The 9,792-nt window shown below is 35.6% G+C and overlaps 1 protein-coding gene across 1 annotated transcript; it reads right to left on the bottom strand.

Annotated features, from left to right (window-relative positions):
- Positions 1 to 958: 958 nt before the first annotated feature.
- Positions 959 to 9,546, bottom strand: LOC7456331 (probable LRR receptor-like serine/threonine-protein kinase At1g56130). The gene is made up of 24 exons (XM_002310641.4): positions 9,298 to 9,546; positions 7,918 to 8,107; positions 7,715 to 7,786; positions 7,517 to 7,588; positions 7,350 to 7,421; positions 7,134 to 7,205; positions 6,716 to 6,787; positions 6,525 to 6,596; positions 6,255 to 6,326; positions 6,095 to 6,166; positions 5,933 to 6,004; positions 5,506 to 5,577; positions 5,354 to 5,419; positions 5,164 to 5,229; positions 4,950 to 4,994; positions 4,790 to 4,854; positions 4,229 to 4,605; positions 3,631 to 3,829; positions 3,396 to 3,563; positions 2,789 to 2,907; positions 2,351 to 2,561; positions 2,037 to 2,268; positions 1,755 to 1,905; positions 959 to 1,604 (listed from the first exon to the last, which is right to left on the bottom strand). Exons 1-24 carry the CDS (start codon positions 9,413 to 9,415, stop codon positions 1,221 to 1,223), a joined length of 3,111 nt encoding a protein of 1,036 aa, XP_002310677.2. The 5' UTR covers positions 9,416 to 9,546; the 3' UTR covers positions 959 to 1,220.
- Between the last annotated feature and the right edge of the window lie 246 nt (positions 9,547 to 9,792).

Raw genomic sequence — 9,792 nt, 5'->3', positions numbered from 1 at the left:
TGATCAAATAAATCTAAGATAAAAACCCTGAAAAATATAGTGAAGGGTTGTACAAAAAAATAAACCCTGAAAAAGATCCCGTTGACAACTGCAATGGATTCATTAATCTTATCTTCAACTTTTCATATCTTGATAACGAGTATCTGGTGGAATACTTTGGTTTTAAAGAACTATAGCTTTGATACCAGTTGATACAAGATCAATCTGGAAAGCTTCCAGACAAAGAAAAGCCACTAGAGAAAGAGAAGAATTTCCAGAAATCATACAAGATCATTCTTGTAAGTCATTGCTCTCACCCAGGTCACCGTATTGGACTCCCCTCAATACTACTAAATGCATTACCTAAGTAAATTTGAGAGCACTATGTTTTTTTTTTTTTTTTTTTAAGAATTAAAATTAATAAAGGGAAGGATTGCTTTAGGGCCAAGAAATGTAAGCTTCGTAATAAACTGTAACAATTGACATCCTATGTTAAGCAATTCAGTAGGACAAGTCATTAGCTTACACATGTAATTCAATGTTTCATATGCAATTTCAGGTAGTAGATTTTGTTTCCTCCTCTCTGAAATCACAAAATTTGTGTTACATTCGATGGGGGATAATGGTTTTCCTTCACACAACAGGAACAGAAACAGGGCAAGAAACAGAGCCCAGTTTCATAGTACGTGCAATGGATTGACACGTAAAAACAAGCAGTTAAACATCTTACCAAATTTCAGGAATTTGAACTGCCTTGCCCATCTAACATTCCAGCACAAAAATACCTTTCTTTCGTTTTCCATGATTGCATTCAACTTCAAATAAGTACCAGAGTTCATAACGATGCTAATGACATCAAAATCTTGCACCAAATCTCCTAAACACTATATGTGATAAAGAAGAAGTCAGAATCAATCCACTCCTTTAAGAATTTAATGGATATGGAGAAGCTGAAAAGTACATACAGCGAACAATGGGATTCCAACATCCTCTTAATTTATCAATAATATTGTTACAGTTGCTTCAAGAAACACCTATAACAAGATTTAGAACTCCACCCTATCTTACATCCATGAAGAGAAACGAAACCAGTAAATACAAAAACGAAAACTCATTTTAAACACCGATCATAGAGTGTCTTGTAGTTATGTACATATGATTGTACAAATTCGTAAAAAAAAACATGTATATGAACAAAAGACTTCAATGAATAAAGCAGCAGCACTGGTCAAAGGAAATCATTATCTTCCCTGTCCGATAGTGTCACGGAGTATGGGATCGGTGGCGGTTGGTGACAAATCCTTTGGGTTGTTCACGAGGCTTGTCCTTGTGGATGAATTGTAGTGGCTAGTATCTGATGCTCTCGTTGCATCATCACTCATATAGGTGCTTGTATCATCAAATTTCCAGTCAGTCAAGTATCCCGGTTTCGAAGTTACACTGTTCACTTCAATATCACCAGATAGCATAGCAATGACCCGTGACATTGATGGCCGTAGCGTAGGTGCAGTTTGAGTACATAAAAGAGCAACTCCTATCAGACGGTTCACTTCTTCCTCGTTAAATTCAGATAGTCTAGAGTCTACTAGCTCAACTTGACGGTTGTTTTCATGGAGGTCCCAGGCCTGAAAAGAAAGTAACCACGTATATTGATGAATGACTTTAGAAAGTAAAGGATTTGATAGAAACATGATGTATTAATCATAAACTGGCCAGAGTCAAATGTGGGCAAAACACTTGCAGTGAGTGAGGTGTGATTATCGTATATAGCATACCCATTCGAGAAGATAAATCTTTTCCGTTTCCAAGCTTGTGTCTGAATTTGGTCTTCCACTTATGATTTCCAGAGCCACAACTCCAAAGGCGAATACATCGGCCTTCTCTGTCAGGTGTCCACGCATTGCATACTCCGGTGCAAGATATCCACTATATTAGTAGTGACAGAGTCAGTAACGAATGCTCTGATTGCACAGTCAATGATTCTAGACATGAATCGAGTAAAAGGATGGTTCCTTGAATAAAAAGAAATTTAATGGTTTTTCACTTCAAAATCTTACATTGTTCCTGCAACACGGGTGCTTATATGGGTCTTCTTATCATCGTAAAGTTTGGCTAAACCAAAATCTGAAATTTTTGGAATGAGATTAAAATCAAGCAGAATGTTACTGGCCTTCACGTCTCTGTGTACAATTCGAATCCTTGATTCCTCATGAAGATAAGCTAGACCTCTCGCTACTCCCAAGCATATATCATAGCGTGTTGGCCAGTCAAGATTCAAACTTTGCTCTCCTGCATTATGTGAGCATGCATAATTATGTTTCTGCTGCATTTTCTATACTAGTGTGTGTGTGTGTGTAGCAAATTAGCGTACCAAATACTGCTTGATCAAGACTCTTGTTCTCGAGATACTCGTATACAAGGAGTCGATTTGCTCCCTCGATGCAGCATCCATACAATTTCACGAGATTACGGTGTTGCACAGCAGATATAGTAGCAATCTCTGCTATAAACTGAGTCTTTCCTTGGTGAGATGCTATGGACAGTTGCTTAACAGCAATCACTCTCCCATCATTAAGTTTTCCCTATTGGTAAAAAATCAATTAGTGTAGTGAAATATTATGTTCTGATTTTAATGATCCAAATTTCCTGCAACTGCGAGCAATATGAAAGTTGGGCTAGCACGACTTACACCTTTGTATAACACTTCCAACATTTAGACTGCTCAACTGAATTTATGAAATAGATGGAAGAATTAAGCACATAAGATGTGCTCAGCTACTTTCTATCATTGATTAATATAATTACTTACCTTGAAAACTGGTCCAAACCCTCCCTCTCCAAGCTTATTAGCAGAACTAAAATCTTCTGTAGCAGTCTTCAGTTCACCATAACTGAAAGTGTACGGTCTAGCATCGATCCCTAGGAACTCTGCAATTTTAAACGCATACTTATTCAGGAAACTGTTTGTCTGCTCACTTATTCACTTATCTATCATGTACATTTTTAAAAGGATAGAGAGAGGGGAGAAGAATCTTTACAAGATGAAATTGCAAATAAGAACTAATCTTTTGATTAAATGACGTTAGATGGAATGCAGTGCTATGTTCTTACATCTAAGAGCCTCTGACATGAGAAAATTTTAGTTTATGCCTCAGTGTTCCATTATACTTCTGAAATTATCTAATACTTTTTATCCAGAGATTGTCTAGTTTAAGATGGGAACAGCAACGGCCCCAAAATATACATAAAATTATCAATGTAATTAACACAGTATGTGGGTCAAATGCTACGAACAGTAAAAGACTATAATCATACTGATAGGAGATAGCAGCATTTTTATATATGGATTCTACAAACAGTTAAAAGGTCTGATAGCTTGAACAGAAATGAAGCACGGTTTTCCTTTTCCAGCTTACCTTCAAAATCATTGTTGCTTTGCCCTTTTCTTCTTCGAACAAAGAATACAGCAAAAACAAGTAGAAAGCCTACTATTCCAACACCAACAACAATCCCCGCAATCAAACCAGTCCTATTCTTCTTCTTCTTCTCACTTGGTAGCTTGTTACTAACAGTGGGTGTGAAATCTGTACAGAACCTCAGTAGTCAGAACTCAATAACTCGGGTAACATTAGAATTTACCAAGTGCGTTACCTGGGATAGCATTGATCGCTGAAACAGAAGGTCCATATGTACCTTGAGCAGGAATGCAACAAGTCCCCTTTCCAGCCCAAAAGAAATGGATATCAAGGTAATTTTCTGTTACCTGAACCTTAAATTCCCTCTGTACAGCTTGATTCATGATTCCGCCTGCTGCCTTTTGTATGTCAAAATCCTTCAAAACACGACTTCCCTGGAATACCAAGGAAAGAACTTAGATAGAATTGAAATAACAAAAGCAACCATTTTTTTGGCAAGCAAACTAAGAGATTTGATGTCATGTGATGCCAAGAATTACGTGGAAGGGCTAATTCATTGCAAGATTAGACTGTAGTTTCCATGATGGCAACTGCAACAAGGTTTACAGTTGAATTATGAAAAAGTTAGGAACAACTTTCTTCGTGAAAGGTTTACTTGTCTTGATCAAGTGGTGATTCAGGATTACACAAAAATCTTAGCAGTCAGTTTCAATATTCATGCTGCATAAGTACTCGATGAATCACATCCATTTTAAGACTTCTACCACTTAAACATGTAATTATTTATTGTGCTTATTATCACAGTAATACACATTTAATGCCGCAATACAGACCTGGATATAAACATCGAAAACACGCCTTCCAAGACTCTTCCATGTGCTTCCTTGAAAAATAACTGATTCTGTAAACTGAATGGTAATGGTGTAGTTACCATTCTCAAGCCCCAACCCATAGTACCTTAGTGATGAAGCAGAGAGTCGAGATGTCTGGAACAACTCAGAGTCTAGAGTATTTGTAAATTGTGACGATGAAGATGTCGTGTACTGAGGGTCGTTGCTTCCTGAAAAATATCCAGTATTACTAACACCAAAAGTGCTTGTGTCACTCACATAGTATGATGCTGCAGCAAGACTCGTGTTATCTCTCTCAAATAGAACCCTGTTTGAAGATGTGATTTCTGGACCACCACACTTGATACCAAATTGTGAATCTACACCATTACAAAAAAAAAAAAGTAATAATCAGAAAAAAGATGATAATAGCTCTCGAAATTGTGATATGATTCTTGCACATTAGATGACAGGATTGTTTTCAAACCTACAATCCTGATACAAAGCATTCCACTCAACAAAGCACGAGTGGAAACAAAAATAAAGCATTTCAGTTGTACTTACAGATTGGAGAGCCTCGATTGCAAGGAAAGTCGCGTTGAAGACAATTCAGCCCTGACGGCAAACCGCTGAAAATTAAATGAGGAAGGTAATTAGATGAACTATTTGGAAATATTTCAATGGAATGCTCGAATTAAAGAGGGATTTAGAAGAAAAGATTCACCTGAGGTTTGAAGCAACTACTGTGAAGTTGTTGGCAACTAAATTACTGCACAGACACAAGTAATGTCTTAACATGAGCTTCATTCAGCAGTAAGTGCACACAGGATTTGAGCACAAATTACAGAATGGTAGTTTTATTCTTAAGAAATATTTTTCACAAGCTGTTTGCACATACTATTTGATGTGCAAATAAGATTGCCGAATGTAAAACTTACAGCTCTAAATTTGTTTCGCTGACCCAGGATGGAAATCCCCCTGCTAAATTATTGTATGACACATCTCTGGAAGAATGAAATGATCAGCATTAACCATCTGAGCTTAAGACCGAATAAATGAACTTGTATTCCAGCCAAAAGATAGTGTTCGTCACATAATGTTGAAAATCAATATTCCAAATGTACTTACACATTGAGAAGTCTTGAACTTTTTGTTGCCGGAAGGGTGCCATTTAATTTATTGTTTCCAAGAAACCTAAGCACAGTGGGAACAAGGCATGCTTCAATATGTATCGTACATGTAATGAGATATGATGCAATTAAGCAACGATGGTATCTTACAAGTAAGTGAGCGAGCTCAAATTGAAAAGCGAGTCTGGAATCTGTCCCTCGATATTGTTGAAGCTCAAATCCCTTAAAGAAGAAAAAAAATTGTCATCATCATACATCATACATCAGAAAGATAAATTTAGCCATCCAACACGGTGAAAGCAATGGTCAAACATAGAAAGGAAATAATTAGCTCTTCCTCGTGCAACTTCCTGTTGCATAATTTAACCCAGATTCATTACTCCATGAAGAGGGGAAAAGACTGTGCTTTGTGGCCACTTTGAAGTGATCATACCTCATAGAAATATGAACCAGCCTCATTGCTTGAAGAGACAAGTTACACTTTCGTGTAACTGAACCAGCTCACTCCAGCCAAACATAATTTCCTCCTTAACATGTATGATACATCTAAAGACACATGTTAATAGAAATAACTTACAGCTGTGTCAAACTCTGGAATTCTCCGATGTAGGATGGAATTGAAGCAGAGATGTTGTCATTCCTGAGCATCCTGGATGACATGTGCCCAAGAAATTGACATTACATTTCAAAAGCTTTCAAGAACAGGGAGAAAAAAGCAAATGATAGACTGTTGTCTCACAAAATGCTTAGAGACTTCATGTTTTTAATAAATTCCAGTGAGGAGCCTCCATCAGATAAATCGCTTATCCTTCTGCAACCATGGTTTAAATGAGATTGTTAGCACCGTTGACCAGTAACATATAAAGAAGGATAGCAAAGAAACAGATGCAGAAACTCACAAGTCTGTCAAATTAGTGAGGTTGGAGAAGACTGATGGTATTGGACCTTCAAAAGCATTACCTTCAAATCTTCTGCAGTAACATTCATGACTAGATGATATAAACTGTGCAGATTTAACATGCAAAGAAGTACAAACAAACAATTTGTTTTACTTGTCACAATTCTTCTACCTAAAATAGAAGTTTTACGTGGAAAAGGGAGCTCAAACCATTGTTGTCTCAAGTGCAATTGAAGAAAATAAATATAAAACATGTTATAAATCTTCTTACAGGGAAGTAAGCTTTGACCAATTTCCTATGAAGTCAGGTATCCTTCCTGTGAGTTCGTTGTCTGAAGCCCACCTGAGATGAACAGCAACGATTGCTCAGAAAAATATTGATTCAATTTTATTTTATTTTTACTTCGAAACAACATTTCAGGACATTTTAATTAAGTGGAAGAACAGTCAAAATATTCTTACACTGTAGCCAAGTTCTGCAAATTAGCAAAGGTTGTAGGAATCTCACCACTAACTCCAGAACTATCAAAATAACTGCCAAGGCAAACAAATTTCATTAATTTTTTAACCATTCTTTTCAGTCTAATTATCCATGTAAATGGTTACCAGATCATCATGAAAGAATAGAAGTTGGCAGAACAAAAATATAGATGTGCAGAATAATTAGTTCCAGAGACATAAGAATGCTCGTATATTGGTTATACTATTTCAGCCACAGGATGAAGGGCAAATAATCTCTGTTCATGGATTTGCTTTCTTTCCTATGCCACTCTACTTCTTCACATTTTTCTGTACGAGATCCCAGGACAGTCACTCCCTATCAACAAGCATAGTAATTTACATTTAAATTGAACAGAAGCTCAGCAATACCACAACTTACATTTGTTCCAGTTTTACTAAATTCCCAAGCGCAGATGGCAGAGAACCATTGAAGTTGTTTGATCCAAAACCACTATCAACATTAAGAAGCAAATCAACAATATGGAAGTTACAAGTTAATACATAAAAAAAAAAAGAAGAAGAAGAAGAAGAAGAAGCTGCACCAATTCATGCCTATGAAATAAAAATCAGGAGGTTGCCAATTAAATGAACTTACAATACTCTTAAATCAGTAAGCTGTCCAAGTTCCTTAGGAAGCTCCCCAGACAATGCATTAATGCCAATGGTCCTAATCGAAATATAAACTTGTAATCAGAAGAAGAAGAATACAAAATATATATGCGATATCCTATTAATTCATAATTAAAAATAAGAACAGCTTACAGGTATTGCATCCGAGTTAGATTACCGATGGATGGTGACAGGTTACCTGTCAAATAATTTTGACCCAAATTCCTGCAAGAAATCAGAACAAGCACACTCGTAAGTTTAAATCACACTGACAGACTGGTCATATGTACGATGTGCTATAAACAGTAGTGTAAGACTGAAGCAAATGTACATGAGGACTGGAAACCATACAAATTGGTGAGGTATTTCAAGCTCCAAAGCTCATCTGGAATTAATCCTATAACATCTATTGCATAAACTTTCCTGCATTTCAATAATATAAAGAATAAGCAAGCGTGAAGAAAGATTCAACTTTTATCCCAGAAAATCACAAGAACACAAAGACTTTACAGGGCATAAATGGAAACTTTAAAGTTGGTAAAGAGAGAACATACAGGGCAGTAATACGGCAAGTGGTGCCATTAAGGAAAGTGCAGTCACATTTGATAAAGGGGTTGAAATCTTTGTTGTCAATGGTAGGAGATGCACCAGTGGCTGCTCCACTGCATACGTCTCCACTTGTGTTCCATTGATTGGTGTTGGCTGATATACTCCATTGTTGAAAGATCGAGTTTAATGTTCTAGCTGCATATCCAAAAACAAAAACAAAAAACAAAAAATTATATATTACTAGTAATAGTCATGAACTTTTTCCCCACTAGAATAAGAAAATTTATTTTTATCAAAAAATAAGTTAGGTGAGAAGAAGCATAAATTAATATTTATGTTAAAGTAAATTATAGTTATACTACTATATCGCAAGCATCACAGCTATGGAGTTACTGAGAGTGATTAACTATTTTTTTACAGCATAATATGTAAATATATGTAATAATTCATAACTTATGATTATATTATTTTTAAATAACTAAAAACAAATAAAGGCTTAATCCCCATCTTAATTATGATTACGAGCCATCCCCGTGATGGTCAATTAAAGACTCATAATGCTTTAGGTTCTCCTTTTCCTTTTCAAACAGGGTGTTGGTGCGTATTCTGATTGTTTGGTTAATTAGGAGGTATTTTGATGCTATTTTTTGTGTATTAAATTTATTATTATTATTATTTTACTGTTGGTTGAATAAGAACATGCTATATATATATATATACACACACCTTTTAACCAATCATTTTCTTTTTAAAAAATAAAATAAATTTAAGTAATAATCAACCCCACTGGAAGCTCAAGCCACCCTTATCATTTATCATTTCTAACCTTCTTTATAGGAGCCGCCATCATTAATTATTTTTTTTTAATATCAACTCAATTTGTAGCTAAACAAACAAATAATGTAAGGTGGCAACTGGCAAGAGCATGCAAGTAAACATATAGGAGAGATCCTTGATATGTGGAGAGATAGCTCTTTCTTTTAAATTTCTTTTACCCGAATTAAAATATATGGATCACATATATATATATAGGGTTTTCCTTCTTTCTTTCTTTCTTTTTTTTTTATATGTTTTTTAGGGACAAACCTTAAAACTACCATTGATATGAATAAATCAAAACTTGAACCACTTCTCTCGCTCATGCGATTTTCTTTTGTGTGTGATCTCATATTATTTCTTAAAAAAAGTAAAATGAATATATACTTCAAGTAAATTTCTTAACCAAGCTGGTAAAAGAATAGTTCTAAGATCTAATTCTTAGTTGATCGTCAGAAATTTTGTTCTCTTAATAGATAATTAGTTGAGAGATCATGGTAATATATATTGATAACATCACCATCATCACCAAGAACAACTAAAAAGGGGAGAGAGAGAGAAGGCTGTACCTTCATCAGGATCTGTAGTAGCTTGAGTTTGATTCTGTGCTTGAGCTATGGCAGCCAAACCAATGATGCAAACAAAAGAAAGGGCTAAGAAGGGAAGAAGAAACGGATGTCTGATCATGATCAATACTTGAATCTTCTGTAATTGCAAGGTACGTATCGATGAAATGGCAAGAGAATCAACGACGAGTGAGGGAGAGGAACAGATTAAAGAGAGAGAGCAGAGAGCAGAGAGCCCTTCAGCTATTCAGAGCCACCAAATTGCCACAACCGACTACTAAACTATATATATTACTTGAAGACGGCAAAGTTTGTCTTCACACTCATTTATCATATTACGTTGACATGCAAAGCTTTGTTTACAAATGCCAACTGCCACATTATTGCATGCGGGATTTTTTTTGAAAAAGAAATTAACACAATTTGACAACCAGTAATATTTTAATTAAAAAGTCTTTGAAAAATATTCAGTGATTGGGAATAGCGATTTGACAAAAA

Source organism: Populus trichocarpa, chromosome 7 (genome assembly GCF_000002775.5).
Source record: "Populus trichocarpa isolate Nisqually-1 chromosome 7, P.trichocarpa_v4.1, whole genome shotgun sequence".
In the NCBI taxonomy this organism is placed as follows: Eukaryota; Viridiplantae; Streptophyta; class Magnoliopsida; order Malpighiales; family Salicaceae; genus Populus; species Populus trichocarpa.
The sequence above is the reverse complement of the archived record's forward strand: the minus strand, read 5'-3'. Positions and strand labels throughout refer to the sequence as shown.